Source organism: Bombina bombina, chromosome 7 (assembly GCF_027579735.1).
Source record: "Bombina bombina isolate aBomBom1 chromosome 7, aBomBom1.pri, whole genome shotgun sequence".
Taxonomy (NCBI): domain Eukaryota; kingdom Metazoa; phylum Chordata; class Amphibia; order Anura; family Bombinatoridae; genus Bombina; species Bombina bombina.
The window spans coordinates 129760564-129784600 of record NC_069505.1 but is presented as its reverse complement, the minus strand read 5'-3'; the positions used below and the strand labels follow the sequence as shown (position 1 = coordinate 129784600).

At 39.5% G+C, this 24037-nt stretch overlaps 1 protein-coding gene across 4 annotated transcripts in view; it reads right to left on the bottom strand.

Annotated features, from left to right (window-relative positions):
* The window catches only part of DGKZ (diacylglycerol kinase zeta), an 821282-nt gene that overhangs the window by 516379 nt on the left and 280866 nt on the right, over positions 1-24037 (bottom strand). For 3 of the 4 annotated variants that reach the window (XM_053720300.1, XM_053720299.1, XM_053720298.1), the window contains one exon: positions 12587-12686. In XM_053720300.1, the coding sequence (XP_053576275.1) occupies positions 12587-12686 (100 nt within the window). Of the gene's footprint in view, positions 1-12586; positions 12687-15539; positions 16135-24037 lie in introns of all 4 variants that reach the window. The other variant, XM_053720297.1, reaches the window with a different exon arrangement.

Genomic DNA, 24037 nt, shown 5'->3' with positions numbered 1-24037 from the left:
AACCTATGAAATAGACCCCCGTTAGGGAAATCATCGTATTCAATAAGTGATACTCCCTTCACGTCCCTCTGACATTCGCTGTACTCTGAGAGGAATCAGGCTTCAACAATGCTGAGAAGCGCATATCAACGTAGAAATCTTAGCACAAACTTACTTCACCACCTCCATAGGAGGCAAAGTTTGTAAAACTGAATTGTGGGTGTGGTGAGGGGTGTATTTATAGGCATTTTGAGGTTTGGGAAACTTTGCCCCTCCTGGTAGGATTGTATATCCCATATGTCACTAGCTCATGGACTCTTGCCAATTACATGAAATAAATTATGTTTTCTATCATATAGGTGGCGAGAGTCCACAATCTGTTACATATGAGAACCCAAGCTGTAGAACTCCATGAGTAACCATAAAGGGAGGGATTTAAAAAATCAGCTTCTTTTTTTTTGCAGAGAGATTAAATCCACAACCCAAAAGAAGAAAATCTCTGATAAAAAAAACTAAAAAAAAGCAGGCATTATCAGTAAACTGCACAACTGCCTGATTCAGAGGATGCAAAAACATCAAATAGGTAAAATTTAGTAAAGGTATGCAAAGAAGACCAAGTGGCTGCCTTGCAAATTTGATCAACTGTAGCCTTATTTTTGAAATCCCAAGAAATAGCAACTGACCTAGTAGAATGAGCCATAATTCACTGTGGCGGAGGCTGACCCACCTTCAAATAAGCGTTGTGAATCAAGTTTTTATCAAGAGACTAAAGAAATAGCAGAGACCATCTGAACTTTCCTAGGGCCAGAAAAAGGAACAAACAGACTAGAAGTTTGTCTGAAAAACTTAGTAGCATTAACAATGCTCTAACAACATCCAAAAAATGCAAAGATATTCAGAAGCATTCTTAGGCCAGGACACAAAGAGGGATTAACAATCTCCCTACTAATATTGTGCAAGGAAACAACGTTAGACACAAAAATTACGTTAGACGCAAAAGCCTTAGTCTGGTGGAATATCAGGTAAGGAGACTCACAACTGAGAGCAGACAATACAAAAACTCTTCTAGCAGAAGAGAAGATTAAAGGGACAGTCTACACCAGAATATTTATTGTTTTAAAAGATAGATAATCCCTTTATTACCCATGCCCTAGTTTTGCATAACCTACACAGTTAAAATAATACATGTTTTACCTCTGTGATTACCTTGTATCTAAACCTCTGCAAACTGCCCCTTATTTTAGTTCCTTTGACAAACTTGCATTTTAGCCAATCAGTGCAGGCTCCTAGGTAACTCCAAGTGCATGAGCACAGTGTTATCTATATGAAACACATGAACTAACACCCTCTAGTGGTGAAAAACTGTCAAAATGCCCTGAGCTAAGAGGTGGCCTTCAAGGGCTTAGAAATTAGTATATGAACCTCCTAGATTTAGCTTTCAACTAAGAATACCAAAAGAACAAAGCAAAATTGGTGAAAGAAGTAAATTGGAAAATTTGTTTTGGACTAGACTGTCCCTTTAAGAGAGACACCCCTTTCCAAGAAAGTAGTCTAATGTCTAATACATGTATAGGCTCAAAAGGAAGAGCCTACAAACCCCTTTAATGCTAGGTTAAAACTCCTAGAAGGATAAATAGGCTTGATAACAGGTTTAATATTGCAAAAAATGTACAGCACAATGGTAGATGATGGTGGTGGTGCAATCTGTAGAGGGTTCCACACAACTCCCACAGGACATGACTAAGGACTAGAGGTCCAAAACATTGTCTACTTATTACCTTGGTGTCCCAATAAATCTTGAAAGTAGTTAATTAGCAATCTTCCGAGAAATAAAAAGAAAGAGCAGATATCTGCTCTGTCAGGAAATTGGCAGATAAATTCTTATCTAAACCATCCTGTAAAAACTGAAGAATCGGAGGGATTCTAAAAGAATGTCAGGAAAATTATGATCTATACATCATTATACGTTTTCACAGCTTTGTGATAAGTTTTCCTAGAGACAAGCTTTCTGAAAAAAAACCTCTATGTCTCAGAGCTACGTGTTTAATTTCCATGCCGTGAAGTTTTAGAGACTTAAGATAGGGATGGAAAAAAAGGACCTTGAGGCAAAAGGTCTGACCGCAGAGGAAGAGGTCAAGGCGGATAATTGGACATTATAACTAGATCCGCATGCCAAATCCTGTAACGCCATGCAGGGGCAATCAGGACTACAAATAACTTTTCTAGTATTATCTTGAAAATCACTCTGGAAAAAGGAACCAGGGGAGAAAACAGATAAGCAGGTTGAAATGACCAAGGAACTACTAGAGCACCCCCTAGCTCTGCTTAAGGATCCCTGGACTTTGCAAAGTACCTGGGAAGTTTGATGTTCAAATAAGAGGCCCTCAGATATATTTCTGATGGGCCCCAAAGATCCACAATCATATAGAACACATCTTAATCAAGAGACTACTTCCCTGGATGTAGAGACTAATGACTAAGTAAGTCTGCCTCCCATTGCTCACTCTTGAGATGTGAATCATACGATTTAGGCAAAAATTGACTTCTGCCCAAGATAGAATCCGAGACACCTCCATCAAGGATATGGAACTGTGAGTTCCCCCTGATGCTTGATGGAAGTTACTATTGTCACATTGTGTGTCTGGAAATGGAGATAAGACTCCCTTATAAACAAAGGTCAAGCTTGAAGGATCCTGAAAATTGCATGGAGTTCTATAATATTGATTGGCAACCTCACCTCTGAGGATCCCAAACCCTGTGCTGTCAGAGAGCCCCAAACAGTTCTCCAACCTGAAAAATTTGTATCTGTGGTAATTACAGATTAGGTGGGACAAGTAAGAAACCTCCTTAAGGATAAATTGATGATTCAGACGCCAAGTCAGAGACTGGTTTGTATTGGAACCAAAAATAACTTTTGAGATAGCTGGGTACAAACCTTGCATCATTGACAGCATATAAAGCTGAAGAGGTCTTGTGTGAAATTGAACAAATTAAATTGTATCTGAAACTGTAATTATGAGAAATAGTACTTCTATTCACAAAGCCACAGAAGGGAGTGAAAGAAAGGTTAATACAAGTGTTATCCTTCTCTACTCTGTTAGAGAGAGAGATTCATGGAAACTGAATTTGTTTGAAGAAACAACAATAGTTGTTTTGTGTGAAATTCTTTTAAAGGAAAGGACTAAGCTAGTACCAATATATCATTCAGGTAATGAATTTGTGTGGTGAAAGCACTGCAATACCCTGAGCTCTGTTATAGACAAAAGGCTGCCCAGAACCTTGATATTGTTCTTTTTCAGGTACTGACCAGGCCTGGCCCTGCTTAACTTCCGAGATCAGACGGGATCGGCTGCATTCAGGGCAGTGTGGTGGTAGGCTGGAATGGTAGTAGACCATAATGGAAGAGCAACAAACTGATAAAGTTTTCTAGAAAAGTAAATCTCAGAAACTGATGTTTCGAGTAAATTGGAATAGGAAGGTAAGCATCCTTTAATCAAATATGAACATAAACTAACCTTGATTAAGGTAGAATAGTTCTGTATGTTCCATTCTGAAAGATGGAAATTCTTACAAACTGTTTAGAGCTCAAAATCCGAAATTGGTCTGAAGGGGTCTTCCTTCTTTGGAACAAAAAATAGATTTGATTAAAATCCCATTCCCTGTTCTTGCATTGAACTAAAATAATTATTCCAATATCTCAACAGAGGACAAGATTGAAGGGCCCTGAAATCTGAGACAGTTTGAAGAAAAAAAAACATGATTTTTTTTTTTTTTTTAATGGATAGAATTAAAACCTCTCTTTTGGAGGCTTTGTTCTTATACCAATGCAATATTCTTGAGAATAATGTTCTGAACCCAAATGTCTGGGACAGACTGAACCCAAGCCCCCTGATTAAAAACTGCCCACTAGCAGGATTACTGGATCTGGGGCCGCACTTATAATATATTTCACTGCTTACTTTGAAAGTAGAAATGGTATTTAAATGCTGGAACATAAGGTATTGGAGCATATGTGCGTATGCTACTGAAATAGCGGTTTTGGAGGTGGAAAGCGACTTCTTATCCTGTTTGGACTTGTTCTAATGAGCATTAGCTCCCCAGAGTAAACCATAGGAACCTTGCTCTGAACAGAGGAGTCAGATGTCTGTCCTTTATAATTATTTGTTGTTGTTGTAAGGAAAGAGACCATCTAGACTTTAGACACCATATAAGCATTCTAAGATGTAAGCCACCGGGCACTCCGGTTATGAATAGCTGCAGACATGCTTTTGACAGAGTTTTTAATATCAAATACAGCTTTACAAATAAAATAATTTGTATTCTGAAGAAAACTTAATAGCTAAAACAAACGTTATCAGAAAAAACTGTTCTTAGAGACAGGACAACTTGAATGTAAAGCAGTAGCTACATCAGTAATAAAAATATATGATCTGAGAATTAAAAATGTATACTCCTTTTAAGGGCTAGATTTATTAACGCTGAGGCGTACAGGGGCGCGTATCTCGCCTGTGGCGGGGCGAAATTACCTGCAGGTATTCGTCATTGCACGAGCGCAATTTTGCGCTTGCGTGCAATCCCGCCCCTGCCCGCGCACAGCCAATCACACGCGGGCAGGAGCCGTCAATCTCCTCGGTCGGACTCAACCGAGGAGATTGAATTTCGCCACAATAGAGGTGGCGTAGATGTTAGGGAAGCAGCGGTCTGGTGACCGCTGCTTGATAAATCATGGCGAGCAAGTTCTTGAGAGAACTTGCTGCCGTAGAGGCTTGATAAATTGAGCCCTTAGTAGCTTTACAGATATAGTTAATGCAGGTACATGGTTCAGTCTAGTTTCTTAAAACAACTTTGTGAAGGCACAATAAAGGTGCAAGTAGCTGTAGCTGGATTAAATTTCCAAACCTTCTGCTTGCTAGATAGCTGAGCTAATCATTAAGCTACTACAACTGGCTTGGAAGAAAGAGTCTGCCTCTCTAAGACTCCCTTATATATTTGTGTACAAAGCAAGGGTAAACAGTGATATTCTGTCCCAGGGCCATATATCAATAATATATAGATAAACTTTTAACAATTAAAAGTGCCCACAATATGGCTGATAGCCTATACATAAAAAATGTTTGCAAGCAAAAGCAAGGGGGCTAGTGAGTATCTGTCCCAAGGCCATATATACACACACATATATAGATAAACCTTTAACATTAACTGCTTATTAACCTACTTGCCCATAGACACTCGTCCACTATCAAGAAGGTAGCGGACAGCTAAACCAGTACTGAAACATATCAGCAGAAGTAATGGAATAGGAGTATAATGTAGATCTGTAAAGGGAGGCAGAAGACGAGTTCCCTGCAACCAAATTCACAGAGGCCCTATGAAGGATTTCCCATGAGGCAAAACCATTGTATCATAAACCTTACCCCAAATGCATCCCTCTGACAAGCACTGTACTCTGAGGGGAACCGGGCTTCAACATAGACTGAAAGCTCTTTTCACTGAAAAAATCATGCACATCTTCATGCTTTAACCACCTCCAACGGAACCAAAGTAAAGACTAAGGTATGTGTGAGGTGGGAGGGGTTTTATAGCGCTCTTGAGGTTTGGGAGACTTTGCCGCCTCCTAGTGGTAGGAATGTAATTCCCATATGTAATGGATTGTGGACTCTCGCCACCTATATGAAAGAAATGCATATTTAGAGATAATCAGAGTACTGCTTAATAACCAAAAGGTCTATGGAATAAAGATCTTTTAATAGAATACAGAGGCATTTACCTATGTACTGCTTAAAAAACATAATTTATACTTACCTGATAAATTTATTTCTCTTGTGATGTATCGAGACCACGGATTCATCCTTACTTGTGGGATATTCTCCTCCCCTACAGGAAGTGGCAAAGAGAGCACCCACAGCAGAGATATCTATATAGCTCCCCCCTTAGCTCCACCCCCCAGTCATTCGACCGAAGGCTAGGAAGAAAAAGGAGAAACTATAGGGTGCAGTGGTGACTGAAAGTTTTAAAATAAAAATATATATGCCTGTCTTAAAAAACAGGGCGGGCCATGGACTTGATACATCACAAGAGAAATAAATTTATCAGGTAAGTATAAATTATGTTTTCTCTTGTAAGATGTATCGAGTCCACTGATTCATCCTTACTTGTGGGAAACCAATACCAAAGCTTTAGGACACGGATGAAGGGAGGGACAAGACAGGGACCTTAAACGGAAGGCACCACTGCTTGTAGAACCTTTCTCCCAAAAATAGCCCCCGAAGAAGCAAAAGTATCGAATTTGTAAAATTTGGAAAAAGTATGAAGCGAAGACCAAGTCGCCGCCTTACAAATCTGTTCAACAGAAGCCTCATTTTTAAAAGCCTACGTGGAAGCCACAGCTCTAGTAGAATGAGCAGTAATTCTTTCAGGAGGCTGCTGTCCAGCAGTCTCATAGGCCAAACGGATGATGCTTTTCACCCAAAAGGAAAGAGAGGTAGCCGTAGCCCTTTGACCTCTCCGTTTACCAGAATAAACAACAAACAATGAAGATGTTTGACAGGAAATCTTAGTTGCTTGTAAGTAGAACTTTAAAGCATGAACCACATCAAGATTGTGGAACAGACGTTCCTTCCTTGATGAAGGATTAAGACACAGAGAAGTAACAACAATCTCTTGATTGATATTCTGATTAGAAACAACCTTAGGAAGAAACCCAAGTTTAGTACGCAAAACCACCTTATCTGCATGGAAAACCAGGTAAGGGGAATCACATTGTAAAGCAGATAGATTAGAAACTCTTCGAGCCGAAGAGATAGCTACTAAAAACAAAACTTTCCAAGATAGAAGCTTAATATCTATGGAATGCATAGGTTCAAACGGAACCCCTTGAAGAACTTTAAGAACTAAGTTTAGGCTCCATGGCGGAGCAACAGGTTTAAATACAGGCTTGATTCTGACCAAAGCCTGACTAAATGCTTGAACGTCTGGAACATCTGCCAGACGTTTGTGTAGTAAAATAGACAAAGCAGATATTTGTCCCTTAAGGGAACTAGCTGATAATCCCTTCTCCAAACCTTCTTGGAGAAAAGACAATATTCTAGGAATCCTAATCTTACTCCACGAGTAACCTTTGGATTCACACCAATAAAGCTATTTGCGCCAAATCTTATGATAAATATTCCTGGTGACAGGCTTTCTAGACTGAATCAGGGTATCAATGACCGACTCAGAGAAACCACGCTTTGATAGAATCAGGCGTTCAATCTCCAAGCAGTCAGACGCAGAGAAATTAGGTTTGGATGCGTGAACGGACCTTGGATTAGAAGGTCTGCATACCAAGTCCTGCGTGGCCACCCAGGTGCTATCAGAATCACTGAAGCTCTCTCCTGCTTGATTCTGGCAACCAGACGTGGAATGAGAGGAAACGGTGGAAATACATAGGCCAGATTGAAGGACCAAGGCACTGCTAGAGCATCTATCAGTACCGCCTTGGGATCCCGGGACCTGGACTCGTAGCGAGGAAGTTTGGCATTCTGATGAGACGCCATCAGATCCAATTCTAGTGTGCTCCATAGCTGAATCAGCTGGGCAAATACCTCCGGATGGAGTTCCCACTCCCCCGGATGAAAAGTCTGACGACTTAGAAAATCCGCCTCCCAATTCTCCACTCCTGGGATATGGATTGCTGAGAGATGGCAAGAGTGATCCTCTGCCCATCGGATTATTTTGGTTACCTCCATCATCGCTAGAGAACTCCTTGTTCCTCCTTGATGATTGATATAAGCTACAGTCGTGATGTTGTCCGAATGAAACCTGATGAATTTGGTCACAGCAAGCTGAGGCCACGCCTGAAGTGCATTAAATATCGCTCTCAGTTCTAGAATGTTTATCGGAAGGAGAGCTTCCTCCCGAGACCATAAGCCCTGTGCTTTCAGGGAATTCCAGACTGCACCCCAGCCTAGCAGGCTGGCATCTGTCGTTACAATGAGCCACTCTGGCCTGCGGAAACACATACCCTGAGAAAGGTGGTCCTGCCACAACCACCAGAGAAGAGAATCTCTGGTCTCCTGGTCCAGATGCAGTTGAGGAGATAAATCTGCATAATCCCCATTCCACTGTTTGAGCATGCATAGCTGCAGTGGTCTGAGGTGTAGGTGGGCAAAAGGAACTATGTCCATTGCCGCTAACATGAGTTCGATTACCTCCATACACTGAGCCACTGATGGCCGAGGAATAGAATGAAGAGCTCGGCAAGTGGTTAAGAGTTTTAACTTTCTGACCTCCGTCAGAAATATTTTCATTTCTACCGAGTCTATCAGAGTCCCTAGGAAGGAAACTCTTGTAAGAGGGAAGAGAGAATTCTTTTTTATGTTCACCTTCCACCCGTGAGATCTCAGAAAAGCCAACACGATGTCCGTGTGAGACTTGGCTAGCTGGAAAGTCGACGCCTGAATTAAGATGTCGTCTAGATAAGGCGCCACTGCTATGCCCCGTGGTCATAGAACAGCCAGAAGGGACCCTAGCACTTTTGTGAAAATTCTGGTAGCCGTGGTCAACCCGAAGGGAAGGGCCACAAACTGGTAATGCCTGTTTAGAAAGGCGAATCTGAGGAATTGATGATGATCTTTGTGAATAGGGATGTGTAGATATGCATCCTTTAAGTCCACAGTAGTCATATATTGACCCTCCTGGATCAGAGGTAGAATAGTCCGAATAGTCTCCATCTTGAATGATGGAACTTTGAGGAACTTGTTTAGAATTTTGAGATTCAAGATTGGTCTGAAAGTTCCCTCTTTCTTGGTAACCACAAACAGGTTTGAATAAAACCCTAGCCCACTCCCATGGTATGTAGGTCTTCTACACAGCGTAAGAACGCCTATCTCTTTGTCTGGTTTACAGACAATCGAGAAATGTGAAATCTCCCCCTTGGAAGGGAGCCCTTGAATTCCAGAAGATATCCCTGGGACACAATTTCTAAAGCCCAGGGATCCTGAACATCTCTCGCCCAAGCCTGAGCGAAGAGAGAGAGTCTGCCCCCTACTAGATCCGGTCCCGGATCGGGGGCTACCCCTTCAAGCTGTCTTAAAGGCAGCTGCAGGCTTCTTGGCCTGTTTACCCTTGTTCCAAGCCTGGTTAGGTCTCCAGACTGACTTGGATTGGGCAAAATTCCCCTCTTGCTTTGTAGCAGAGGAAGCTGAAGCGGGACCACTCTTAAAGTTCCGAAAGGAACGAAAATTATTTTGTTTGGTCCTCATCTTATTTGATCTATCCTGAGGGAGGGCATGACCTTTCCCTCCAGTGATGTCTGAAATAATCTCTTTCAGTTCAGGCCCGAATAGGGTCTTACCCTTAAAAGGAATGTTCAAAAGTTTAGATTTAGATGACACATCAGCAGACCAGGACTTAAGCCATAACGCCCTGCGTGCTAAAATGGCAAAACCTGAATTATTTGCCGCTAATTTAGCCAGTTGAAAAGCAGCATCTGTAATAAAAGAATTAGCGAACTTAAGGGCCTTAATTCTGTCCATAATTTCCTCTAATTGAGTCTCCATTTGAAGAGCCTCTTCTAGAGCCTCAAAAAAAGAAAGCAGCTGCAGTTGTTACAGGAACAATGCATGCAATAGGTTGGAGAGAAAAACCTTGATGAACAAAAAGCACAACTGTCCTCAATAGGTATAGTTGTACGCTTAGAGTAGAAATAGCTCCCTCCACCTTAGGAACTGTCTGCCATGAGTCCCTTATGGTGTCAGATATGGGAAACACTTTCTTAAAAACAGGAGGGGGAGTGAACGGAATACCTGGTCTATCCCACTCCTTAGCAATAATATTTACAATCCTCTTAGGGACTGGAAAAACATCAGTGTAAACAGGAACCTATAAGTATCTATCCATTTTACACAATTTCTCTGGGACCACTATAGGGTCACAATCATCTAGAGTTCATACCTCCCTAAGCAATAAGCGGAGGTGTTCAAGCTTAAATTTAAAGGCCGTCATATCAGAATCTGTCTGAGGAAGCGTCTTTCCTGAATCAGAAATTTCTCCCTCAGATAACAAATCCCTCGCCCCTTCAGAGCATTGTGAGGGCATATCAGATACGGCTACTAAAGCGTGAGCTCAGCATTTTTCCTTAAGCCAGAGCTGTCCCGCTTTCCTTGTAAACCAGGCAGTTTGGATAAAACCTCAGTGAGGGTTGTATTCATAACTGTGGCCATGTCTTATAAAGTAAATGAATGTGATGCACTAGAGGTACTTGGCGTCACTTGTGCGGGGGTTACTGGTTGTGACACTTGGGGAGAGCTAGATGGCGAACCCTCATTTACTCCTGACTGAGAATCATCTATTGCCCTATCTTTAAGTGCTAATATATGTTCTTTATAATTTATAGACATATCAGTACAATTGGGACACATTCTAAGAGGGGGTTCCACAATGGCTTCCAAACATATTGAACAAGGATTTTCCTTGGAGTCAGACATGTTAAACAGGCTAGTAATGTAACAAGCAAGCTTGGAAAACACTGCAATCAAAGTAAATAACACTTAGAAATAAAACGGTACTGTGCCTTTAAGAGAAAAAAAGCTGCACAAGTTCTGCAAAACAGTGTAAAAAAGCAGTAAACTTAACAAAATGTTTACAGTAGTATCATATAGCCTTAGTAACTTTGCATAGCTATGCAAATAAACAATGAACCCCTTAATGGCAAAACCGGATTGAAAAAACGTCAAAACCGGGAAAAAAAGACTTCCAGCACCTTGCCACAGCTCTGCTGTGGCGCCTACCTGCCCTTCAGAACAATTTGTGGGGAAAAAACCTCCTTTACAGCCCTCAAACACAGCAGGAACCTCTAGAGAAGCAGTTGGATGTCTTTAAGGAAAAGAAACTGCACAACTGAGGCGTGAAAATAGGCCCCTCCCACCTCACTTGATGTTTTGAGGCCTATTAGAAAAACACCTGAGTGTCTCTTAATTAACCATGTGGGTTAAAAACCCTAACACAAGCCCCAATGACCTCTTTAGTCCCTTCAAAAAACTTTATAATTGCATCATTTACTGAACAAACAAAAACTAACATTTTTGTCACCACACTCGCTCTGCACTTCCTAGTTACTTAGAGTAGGCAAAGAGAATGACTGGGGGGTGGAACTAAGGGGGGAGCTATATAGACAGCTCTGCTATGGGTGCTCTCTTTGCCACTTCCTGTAGGGGAGGAGAATATCCCACAAGTAAGAATGAATCCGTGGACTCGATACATCTTACAAGAGAAATTATGTCAAATTGTCAGAAATGCCTCTTATAATAAAATGTATGATATGAAAATCCATAACATTCTGCTTAAAATTGTGACAGAACCAATTTTACACAAGGATGATGAATAAAAGTGAGTCACATCAAAGTTAGTTTAAAATGCTTTGAAACGAGATCCACCTCCACACAGGCCAACACTTTAGTATATACATATACATTAGTGAAAATCCAAGTAGCACTGAACCTATGGGGAGCAGGAAATAAATATGTCTCACAGACCATGATATTATATAAGTAAATTCTCAGTTATCACGAAGAACCCAGAAAAAAACTCAGTCATGTAAAGGATACTCAATCCTTCTTTAGAGACCTGTTTATGGAGGCACTTTAGAATCCCGCCATCTGAGGGGAAAAAGAAGTGCAGGTTTCAGGTGGGAAACTAACGGCCAGCAGCGCGCTCTGCCAACATACAAGGCAGAACAGATTAAGTCAAACAAATAAAACATTCCCCTAAAACAGCTCCTAAAGAGCTGTCAAGACAGCAAAACTCCAGAATATAACCACTACTGAGTAGTGCCAGCTGCAGTCCCTGCATTTAAAGAAATACGTCCAAATTATAAATATTTTTTAGTATAAATGTCAAAATGAAGTTTCTGAGGTCCTGGGTAATAGAGAAGAGTCCATAAGCCCCCTTAAGTAGTGTCAAAACATGAAAAGATCTTTATATGACACCTCTAATGCTACCTGTATTACCCGAGTCCCCTGGCTGTGCATTGCAATATCAAATGCTGTATGTGCAGAGAGCCGGGGGGCTATGTATGTGCTGGATATGACTTACCTTAACAAAGCGCCCCTCCACTGAGCTTACCAGCAAGACTTTTATAGCTCTTCCAGTAGAGAGCCCATCCAGTGCTTGTACATGTTCATCAGAGGATCTGGGAGTAAATATCTGCATTCCCTCAGGGGGAGGCTAAGGAGCATGTCCCTGTGAAGCCTGGTTGTAGTTATGGCTAAAACTCCATAGGGAGATACTGTGCCATAACAGGGTATTCCTATGTCCCTGTATCAATCAGTGCTGGAAATCTCTTCTTTCTGCATGATATGTCCCAGGGATAAAGGGTCTCACATTGATCTGAGCTCCCATATAATAATCTATAAACAAATATCTGGAACACCTCCTGAGAGGCCAAGAACAACCACTGTGGAGAGATCGGAGGGATAAAAAAAAAAAAGCTTGTATGGATTATTGGCCTTCTCCTTGTGGCAGGAATTATATCACACATTTTATGGAGCCCTATGGACTATCATCATTATACGAAAGAAAAGCACATAATACAGCACACAAGTGGAATAATTATAGGATTATCACTTACACTCCAGTCGACAGTGTTCTGTATATGGGCCTCAGAATCATTGTTGAGGACGCTCGGAGAAAGTGCCAAGTGCTGGACTCCTGACTTAGCAATGGCTTTTCTGTAAGAGAAAGAAAAGGGTCGGAGTCTGCAGGTAGTCAATTCATCAGATAAGTTCTATTCAGCCACTTACAGCAAATCATATTTTGGCAAGAAAAACTTCTGTTGTCAAGGGACATTCCGGTCAAAATGTAAATGCACATAGATGAATTGCATCTTTAAATAGAAAAATATTTGCAGTATAAATGTATTGACAAAAATGCTTCTAGTAAAAGGTATCCCTGTTTTAGTGTTAACATTTTTCTGTGCACGTGAAGCATAGCTAGATAGATATTCTCAGTGCACCAGCATTTTAAATACTGCAGCTGCTCATAGAGCCAGCAGGGCCTGTATCATATCAGCAATTAAAAAACAGAGTAATTACCAGATGGTACAAGTCCCTTAGGCTCTCTGACCAAATGCTGTGTTTAAAATGCTGGTGCACGGTGCATACTTAAATACACTTTTGAAAACAAATATAGCTTTTATTCAAAGCATTTTTGCAAATCCATGTATATTACAAAAAAAAATTCTTTTCAAAATTGAAATGCATCCAGGTGGATTACAATTTTGGCTGGAATGTCCATTTAATTTACATCTACACACATATTTATATGGTGATTTAGGCACAGGTTTTGGAGTAAATGTTATATTAAAATACAACATAAAATATATATTTTTTGCTTCAAAAAGGTTTTCCAAGCAAAGTATGCATTTGAGATAAGCCAATAGACATAGTGTAGAATTCCAGGCTGCTTAAAGAATTTTTTAGATAATAAAACAAACCCAGAAGCAGCTGGAGCAGTATGAGTGTGTGCAAAGGTACGAGAGATATGCAAGAGGCCATTCACTGGCAGGGAGCTAGGATAGATCAGCGCTATCCCTCCCCCATGCCAGATATTTCACAGGTGCCCACAGAAGAGACAGCTTTGCCAACATAAACAAACAGCTACCCCCTATTGCTAAATGCCAGAGGATTTTATACAACAGTTTCATTCACCTCACTAGATACTCAAAGCTCCTTATATATATATTCACATGGATAATGCACAAAGAATTAAGATGTCCATACCTCTCTTTTGTTTAAAAAAAAACAAGTATTTTGCACACACTCCTAATACCCACTAATGGCATCTTTAACCCCCTCTTCTTCACAATCCCTCCAATGACTTTCTCTAGATTGCAAGCTGCTTGTGAGCAAGAATCCAATTGCATTGTTTGTTTATAATCTGTCAAGATAAACTAAAGGACTTCTACAGACTCAGCCTATACTATATTGCCCTTATTACTTTATTATATAGACATAAAAACCTTTAGGACAGAAGGTGTTTTCACAACACAATCATAGCAAAAACCATTATTATTATTAGTGATGTAATCATAAATGTATGTGTAATGTCTTAAATATATATGCACTGCTGCTTCACTGCAGTATATATCTGGCATTAAAGGGACGTGAAAAACACATTTTTCTTTCATGATTCACATAGAGCATACAATTTTAAACAACTTTTAAATTTCCTTTTATTTTCAAATATTCTCCATTCTATTGGTGTCCTTTGTTGAAGGGAGCAGCAATGCACTACTGGGTGGCTAGCTGAACACATGTGAGTCAATGACAAGTGGCATGTATGTGCAGCCACTAATCAGCAGCAAGCTCCGGGTAGTGCATTGCTGCTCCTGAGCCTACCTAGGTATGATTTTCAACAAAGGATACCAAGGGAACAAAGACAATGCAATAATAGAAATAAATAAGGAAGATGTTTAATAGTGTTTAATCTATGCGAATCATTAAAGTGTAATTTGGACTTTACTGTCCCTTTAAGGAACAGAGTTGCAGAATCTGAGCTACATTCTTTTGCATTGTACAATCTAGCACTCACTGCTTTCTTTCTGTATATCAAACTATTTCAGAGTCTATCACAGCCCTTCAACAGACAACAAAAGGAGTGTGATGCACTTACTGGTAGAAGATTTGCAAAAGCAAAACAGGACTGCATTGCATCTATAGCATGATTCATATCCTGCAGTGAGATTGTATTATTTCCCTTAAGCATCTATGTATTAATAGGGGAGGTGATAATCGTAAAAAGACAAAAGAATGAGCAGAAAAGACAGCTTGCTATCTTTACTTTGCACTTCTCCTATATGACACCTTAAAAAGACAATAAATATGTTATTTTCTTAAAGGGACAGTCAACTCAAAAAATGTTATTGTTTAAAAAGATAGATAATCCCTTTATTACCCATTTCCCAGTCTTGCATAAATAACAGTTATAGTAATATATTTTTTACCTCTGTGATTACCTTGTATCTAAGCCTCTTCTGACAGCCCCCTTATCACATGACTTTTTAAATTTATTATCTATTGACTTGCATTTTATCCAATTAGTGCAGTGTCTGCCACAACCCACAGGAGTTAGCACCATATTATCTATATGGCCCACATGAACTAGCAGTCTTCTGTTGTGAAAAGCAAATAAAAAACGTGTGATAAGAGGCTGTTTTTAGTGGCTTAGAAACAGGAAGAAATGTAGAGGTTTAAATGTTATAAACTATATTAATATAACAATGTTGGTTGTGCAAAGCTGGGGAATGGGTAGTAAAGGCGTTATCTATCTTTTTAAACAATAACAATTCTGGTGTAGACTGTCCCTTTAAAGTCAGTGGAAGGTGTCACATGGTTTATTTTGCTTGGTAAAGAAAGCCTTTAATGAAAGGATACGGTCAGACAATGCTGATCTGAAAGTCTATCTGAATTAATTTGAGAATTCATGAATCAGCAAATGAAGGCTATCGATCCTCTTGGATGTAGCTCTTAGACACATCAAATTATATCCTTACTCCCAAAAAAATTACAGAGCTTCTTGCGTACAATGTGTGGTGATTAGAGTCGTCGGGGGAACTATGGGATTCTAAGATTTCTCCAGGAATCCTCATCACACCTCCAGCTCTGCAACACTGATCTTCCAGGTTGTCTCCATCCTCTGAGGTGTCTCCCAACTCTTCATCTTCTGAGCTCTCTATTCTTTTCCCATCCTCTCCCTTCACTGAAATCAAGCTTGCCAGCAACATGGAGGGTCCCAAAAGCTGATTATCGATAGAGTGCAACCTTCCACCTCTTCGTTTGTTTACAGCAAACCGAGGGCTCAGCCCTGGGGTGGTAGTACTGGACCTCCGACGTCCTTGCAAATCTTTTCTTACTGCATAAGCAGCTGTGCCAACGCTGAGAGGGAGAACTTGGGCTACAGAGCAGCGACGTTGCATGGAGAGGGAGGATGAAGCCTGTCCGGCACTGGAACGGCGTCGAGCTTTGCCAGTTGTTACGACCACACTACATCTTCTTGGGATTGAAGGGTTATAGGGCACCAAGGGTGCTGCCACAGGCTTCCTCCTGAAGTGTCGTTTGAAAAAAGTATCCATAGAGAAGATGGTCAGGTGGGGGAAATAGGGGCTTGCAGAATACAGGGCTGTTGGTGCAAAATACACCATGTTAAAATTGGCTCATGCAAAAAGATAATTAATATTGCTTTGACCTTAGTAACAAATTATATTAATCTAGACCCATAAACTTTAAGTCTGTCTACAAAATAACAGATTTCAAATACAAACTAATATGAAGTTTTTATCCATATAATAACTTTAATAAACCATTTTCAATTTAAATAAAAATAAAAGACATTAAACAAATAAGAAAAAAAAACATATGTGAATGAGTATATACCAGAGCAATGACCAGTTCACTACAGTAAAGTGTAAAATGAGATTCAAATCTTTCCTGGGACAGATAACAAGGCTACTTTCGAATGCACATTTCTGTTTGTTACAATTATATGAAGTTAGGTGAACCTTCCACTAACCGTAACGTGTGCCATCTCTAGATTACGAGTTGTGCGTTAAGGTAAAAAAGCAGCGTTATCAGGTCCTAACGCTGCTTTTTTACGCCCGCTGCTATTACCAGTCTTGCAGGTATAGGGGCACCGCACAATTTTTTGGCCTTACCGCAAACCTACTTACGTAAAGTTCGTAAAACCTTTTTTCTATGGGACTTCCATAGCACTGGTATTACGAGTTTGTCCTGGGAGGCCAAAAAGTGAGCGGTACAGCCTCTACCGACAAAATTCCCAACGCATTTTAAAGTCAGTAGTTATGAGTTTTACACTACAACGCTATAGCATAAAACTCATAACTAAAGTGCTAAAAAGTACACCAACACCCATAAACTAACTATTAACCCCTAAACCGAGGCCCTCCCGCATCGCAAACACTAAAATAAAATTATTAACCCCTAATCTGCAGCTCCCGACATTGCCACTGCTATAATAAACATATTAACCCCTAAACCGCTGCACTCCCGCCTTACAAACACTAGTTAATTATTATTAGCCCCTAATCTGACGCCCCTAACATCACCGCCAACATTATTTGTATTAACCCCTAATCTCCATCCCCCAATGTCGCCGCAACCTACCTACATTTATTAACCCCTAATCTGCCGCCCCCAATGTCGCCGCCACTCTTCTAAATTTATAAACCCCTAAACCTAAGTCTAACCCTAACACCTCCTAACTTAAATATAATTTAAATAAATCTAAATAAAATTACTATCATTAACTAAATTATTCCTATTTAAAACTAAATACTTACCTATAAAATAAACCATACGCTAGCTACAATATAACTAATAGTTACATTGTATCTAGCTTAGGGTTTATTTTTATTTTACAGGAAAGTTTGTATTTATTTTAACTAGGTAAAATAGTTACTAAATAGTTATTAACTATTTAATAACTACCTAGCTAAAATAAGTGCAAATTGACATGTAAAATAAAATCTAACCTATGTTACAATAACACCTAACACTACACTACAATTAAATAAATTCCCTACATTAAATACAATTAAATAAATTAAATTAGCTAAATCACAAAAAAAACCCACTAAATTACAGAAAATAAAAAACAAATTACAAGATCTTTAAACTAATTACACCTAATCTAATAGCCCTATCAAAATAAATAAAGCCCCCCAAAATTAAAAAAAAAAACCCTAGCCTAAACTAAACTACCAATAGCCCTTAAAAGGGCCTTTTGCGGGCATTGCCCCAAAGAAATCGTCTCTTTTACCTGTAAAAGAAAATACAAACAACCCCCCCCAACAGTAAAACCCACCACCCACACAACCAAACCCCCAAATAAAAGAATAGCTAAAAAAAATCTAAGCTTCCCATTGAAAATGGCATTTGTATGGGCATTGCCCTTAAAAGGGCATTTAGCTCTATTGCTGCCCAAAGCCCTAACCTAAAAATAAAACCCACCCAATTCACCCTTAAAAAAATCCTAACACTAACCCCCGAAGATTCACTTACTGGGAAAAAGTCTTCATCCAAGCGGCAAGATGTCCTCAACGAAGCCGGCAGAAGTGGTCCTCCAGACGGGCAAAAGTCTTTACCCAGACGGCATCTTCTATCTTCATCCTTCCGACGCGGAGCGGCTCCATCTTCAAGACATCCGGCACGGAGCATCCTCTTCTATCGATGTCTACTTCAGAATGAATATATCTTTAAGTGACGTCATCCAAGATGGCGTCCTTTAAATTCTGATTGGCTAATAGAATTCTATCAGCCATTCGGAATTAAGCTAGAAAAAATCCTATTGGCTGAGGATTGAACTTCAATCCTATTGGCTGATCAAATCAGCCAATAGGATTGAGCTCGCATTCTATTGGCTGATTGGAACAGACAATAGAATGCAAGATCAATCCTATTGGCTGATTGCATCAGCCAATAGGATTTTTTCTACCTTAATTCCGATTGGCTGATAGAATTGGAATCTAAGGAACGTCATCTTGGATGACGTCACATAAAGAGATATTCATTCCAAAGAAGACGTCAATTGAAGAGGATGCTCCGCGCCGGATGTCTTGAAGATGGAGCTGCTCTGCATCGGAAGGATGAAGATAGAAGCTGCCGTCTGGGTGAAGACTTCTGCCCGTCTGGAGGACCACTTCTGCCCGTCTGGAGGACCACTTCTGCTGGCTTCATTGAGGACATCTTGCCGCTTGGGTGAAGACTTCTCCCGGTAAGTGAATCTTCGGGGGTTAGTGTTAGGATTTTTTTAAGGGTGTATTGAGCGGGTTTTATTTTTAAGTTAGGGCTTTGGGCAGCAATAGAGCTAAATGCCCTTTTAAGGGCAATGCCCAAACAAATGCCCTTTTCAGGGCAATGGGGAGCTTAGGTTTTTTTTTAGTTATTCTTTTATTTGGGGGGTTGGTTGTGTGGGTGGTGGGTTTTACTGTTGGGGGGGTTACAGGTAAAAGAGCTGATTTATTTAGGGCAATGCCCCGCAAAAGGCCCTTTTAAGGGCTATTGATAGTTTAGTTTAGGCTAGGGTTTTTTTTTATTTTTATAGGACTCTTAGATTAGGTGCAATTAGTTTAAATATCATGTAATTTATTTTTTATTTTCAGCAATGTAGTGTTTTTTTTTTGTGATTTAGCTAATTTAATTTTATTTATTTAATTGTATTTAATGTAGGGAATTTATTTAATTGTAGTGTAGTGTTAGGTGTTATTGTAATTTAGGTTAGGTTTTATTTTACAGGTACATTTGTATTTGTTTTAGCTAGGTAGTTATAAAATAGTTAATAACTATTTAATAACTATTCTACCTAGTTAAAATAAATACAAACTTGCTTGTAAAATAAAAATAAACCCTAAGATAGCTACAATGTAACTATTAGTTAAATTGTAGCTAGCTTAGGGTTTATTTTACAGGTAAGTATTTAGTTTTAAATAGGAATAATTTAGTTAATGATAGTAATTTTATTAAGATTTATTTAAATTATATTTAAGCTAGGGGGTGTTAGGGTTAGGTTTAGGGGTTAATACATTTAGAATAGTGGCAGCGACGTTGGGGGTGGCAGATTAGGGGTTAATAAATGTAGGTAGGTTACGGCGACATTGGGGGAGATTAGGGGTTAATAAATTTAATGTAGGTGTCAGCGATGTTGGGGGCAGCAGATTAGGGGTTAATAAGTATAATGTAGGTGGCGGCGATGTCCGTTTTGCTCTACGCTCACTTCTTGCATTTTAACGCCGGGTTTGTAAAAACCTGTTAATACCAGCACTGCAGGTAAGTGAGCGGTGAGAAAAAACTGCACATTAGCACCGCACAGCTCATAACGCAAAACTCGTTATCTAGGCGTTAGTAAGCAAAAATACTGACAGTAAAGAAGGTAAAACTGTCATTTGGGGCCTATCAATCAGTAGTTTCTTTTCACAGGTTCTGAAGAAGATATATTTATACTATAAAATATCTGGATATTTGGTTCCCAATAGATTTTTAAACTGCCAAATCAATGTGAATAATAATTGTATTTGGGAATTATTGGATAATAAAAACCAGATTTATATTTGATTGATAATAACAACTTCAAAAGTATGAAAGCAAATCAGTACTTGTGGGTAGAGGCCTCTGACTTCTCAGGAGCAGGTAGAAATATCTCACAGAGGTCTGAGGGGTGGATTCCACATATAACAACCCCCCCCCAGCACTATAGCCAAGCACAATCCTAATTTGAAGAGAAAAAGAAGAATTTCTGAGAGGCATATATATACAAATTAAAATAGTATTATGCCAAGCAGGATGGGCGTTCATATGGTTCTACCCTTAATGTGAAGGAATTGACCTAATCTATAAATATAAACCTGTTTTTTTCCCTTCAATCATAAAACATTATCAGTACCAAGAGCTTTAAAAAGAACCAATTTTTCATAAACCAACAAGATCAAAACAGATCAAACTGCCTAAAAAAGAGATGGTGTATTTCTAGAATTTAGACAAAGAAAATAAACCTAAATATTCCAAGATAACAAATTCAGCAAAAATGAAGAGGGATTTACCAAATAACACCTGCTGAAGACAAAGGCATCAGCAGAATAGTGTAACAAATAAGATATGTCATATGCATTAGATAATATAGACTTTACTTGAGACATAATTATGCTTAAAGGGATACTGAACCCAAATTTTTTCTTTCGTGATTCAGATAGAGCATGCAATTTGTAAGCAAATTTCTTATTTACTCCTATTAGCAATGTTTCATCATTCTCTTGGTATCTTTACTTGAAAAAGCAGGAATAAAAACGTACGAGCCGGCCCATCTTTGGTTCAGCACCTGGGTAGTGCTTGCCGATTGGAGGCACATGGCACATTGCCATTAATGAGATACCTTATCATTACTGCTGTTAAAAAGGTGGTGGGAGAGGAAATATATCTATTTTTCTTTTATTGAAGACACAGAGCTGAGAATGGACAAAAGAAGGAAATTATATATATATATTATATATATATATTATATATATATATATATATATATATATATATATATATATATATATATAAACACATGGAAGCCTTGGTACAGAGTTTAATATTGCTGGCACAGAACACCCCTCACACACACACACAACCACTTTTGAAGTGGATCTGACTATATTAATAAATATACAATAGGGAGATGATAGTGCAGAGTTTAAGATCACTGGTACAATGCATCCACCCCTACCTGTGTAAAGGGTCAGACAATACTCCCAGCTACCTTCCCAGTGTGTAAAGGCGTAAATAGCCTCATACACACAATTCATCCACCTACATTGTGCAGAGGGTCAGACCAAACTCCCTGCCTGGGACACATGCACTCACAGAATGTAGGAGGGGGCATTAATCTTCTGCAAATCTTTCTGCCTTCCAGGAAGCTCACTCCCCACCACTATACAATGCATGCTGGGAACTAGTGTCCAGAACTACAGTGGCTCAATACTGAGAGTGAAAAAAGAGAACTATAAATTGCAGAATGCTAGGTAACTCCAAGAATACAGTGCTTCTTCCTCTAACACATAGCTATATTAAAAGGTAGTAAATTCAATTGGGTTTTTTTCTGCAGTATGTACTAGGTGGGGAGGAAAATCCGGGAGGGGGGGCATGGACGCCCATGTATATACTATTTCATGTATGATCTAGCTACTGCATTCCATGCAATATTTATTGTTTTGAACTGTAACTTTCTTTTTATGAGTAGTGTACCCAATAAATCCCTTCTATGAAGGGAAAGGATAGAAGGGCAACTTCTAGTGCAAATCAATAAGATTTTTCTGACTCAAGTCAATCCCCAGGAAATAAGGGTACTCACATTTTCCAAAGCACCCAATGGTGCAAATGATACCTACTGGACTATTATAGTGGCCCAGTACACAAAACCCTTATCGTCCCTGAAGAAACGGTGAGGTAGATGCCGAGAAACGTGTAGCGAATGGTACACTTGTTTTTAAATGCATGTACTGTGTATGTTTTGCACTTTTTAATATAAATTTTTATTTTTACCAAGTATTTTTTGTGGAGTCTCCTTCCTCGACTCAGCCGCTTATAAATACCAGTGATTACTTGGAACAAATTCACCAGGGACGCTAAGGGGTTTGTGCACTGGGCCACTATAATAGTCCAGTAGGTATCATTTGCACCACTGGGTGCTTTGGAAAATGTGAGTACCCTTATTTCCTGGGGATTGACTTGGGTCAGAAAAACCTTACTGATTTGCACTAGGAGTCGCCCTTCTATCCTTTCCCTTCATAGATCTTGGAATCGGCCGTTGATTCTGGAAGGAGCAGCCTGCTTTGGTGCACAGTTTGCTGGGACACTGAGTTCTCAGACCACTTTCCTAGGCATTATCTTTGCCCTCATCTATTGTGACTATATTTTATTCACATATTATATAAATTACATTATCAGATTGACTACACTAGGAGGCGCCCTTCTTTTTCTTCTCTACCAATAAATCGTTTCAAAGGATTACACAGCTTTTTAAAATCCCAAACCTTTAACACAGTCACAACACTATTCAAAGGAGCATGGATAGCCAGCATTTGCCTCTCATGTATACAAATTGAAGGGACATATTACTCCAAAATTTTCTACCATGAATATAAAAGTGCTGCAGATAAACATGCTAAGACGTAGATTTATTAAGCTGCATTCGCAGCCTATGAGACTTTATCGTACAGGTGCATGAGCGAACCTGCAGCTAAATATTTAAGAAGCACAAACTGCATATTTTGCCTCTCAGCCATTTCAGAAGTGGCAAGATTAACCAATGGTAAGGCAGGCCAATCACCCTATTGGCTGTACAGCCCGCTCGTCAAAATAAAAATGCGGAGGGGGCGGGGTGAATAAAAACATAATGTATGTATTGTTTGTTTTTTTATTGAAAGGGATATGAAATCCAAAATTGTTCATGATTCAGACACAGGACAAAATGTCAAAAAAAGTTTCCAATTTAGTTCTATTATCAAATACTCTTGGTTCTTGTGTTATTCTTTGTTAAATATCTAGATAGCATGCACATGTCTGAAGCACTATATGACAGGAAAGCTGCTATCTAGTGCTCTTGCTAATGTATATCAGTGTTGCAAAACTACTGCTATATAGTGCTACGGACACGTGAACGCTCTTGAGCTTACGACCCGGCTTATCAACAAAGAATAACAAGAAAATGTAGAAAAATTGTTAATAGGAGTAAATTGAAAAGTTGTTTAAAATTGTATGTTCTATCTGAATCATGAAATAAAAAAAATGTGTTTTATGTCCCTTGAAAAAGCACTTTCATTCCTTAAAGTGAAAAAAAAAACAAAATTTATGCTTACCAGGTAAATTCCCATCCTTCCTGGCAGGTTCATTCATAACTGTTAGGAATATCAACACCTGGCCACCCGGGGGAGGCAAAGACACCCAAGCCAAAGGCTATAAATATCCCTCCCACTTCCCCTGTCATTTGGCCGAGGGAACAAGGAAAAGCAGGAGAAACATTAGGGTATAGAATTGCCAGAAGAAAAAATTAATAAGGAAGCCACCAAAACAATTATGGGCGGGGTCGTGGACTCTCCCTGACAGGAAGGAAAGGAATTTACCTGGTAAGCATAAATTTTGTTTTCCTTTCCAAGGCAGAGAGAGTCCACAGCTTCATTCATAACTGTTGGGAACCAATACCCAAGCTCCAGAGGACAATGATGAATAAATGGGAGGGACAAAAGAAAAGGAGGCTGACCCTAAACTGAGGGCACCACAGCCTGTAAACACCGTAATCCCAAAAGCCGCTTCAGCCGAAGCAAAAACATCAAATTTGTAAAATTTTGAAAAAGTATGTAAGGAGGACCATGTAGTTGTCTTACAAATCTGATCCATAGAGGCTTCGTTCATAAATGCCCAGGAGGAAGCCACAGCCCTAGTAGAATGAGCCGTAATCCTTTTAGGAGGCTGTTGACTCGCTGTCTCATAAGCTAAGCTGATGATACTCCTCAACCAAAAGGACAATGAAGTAG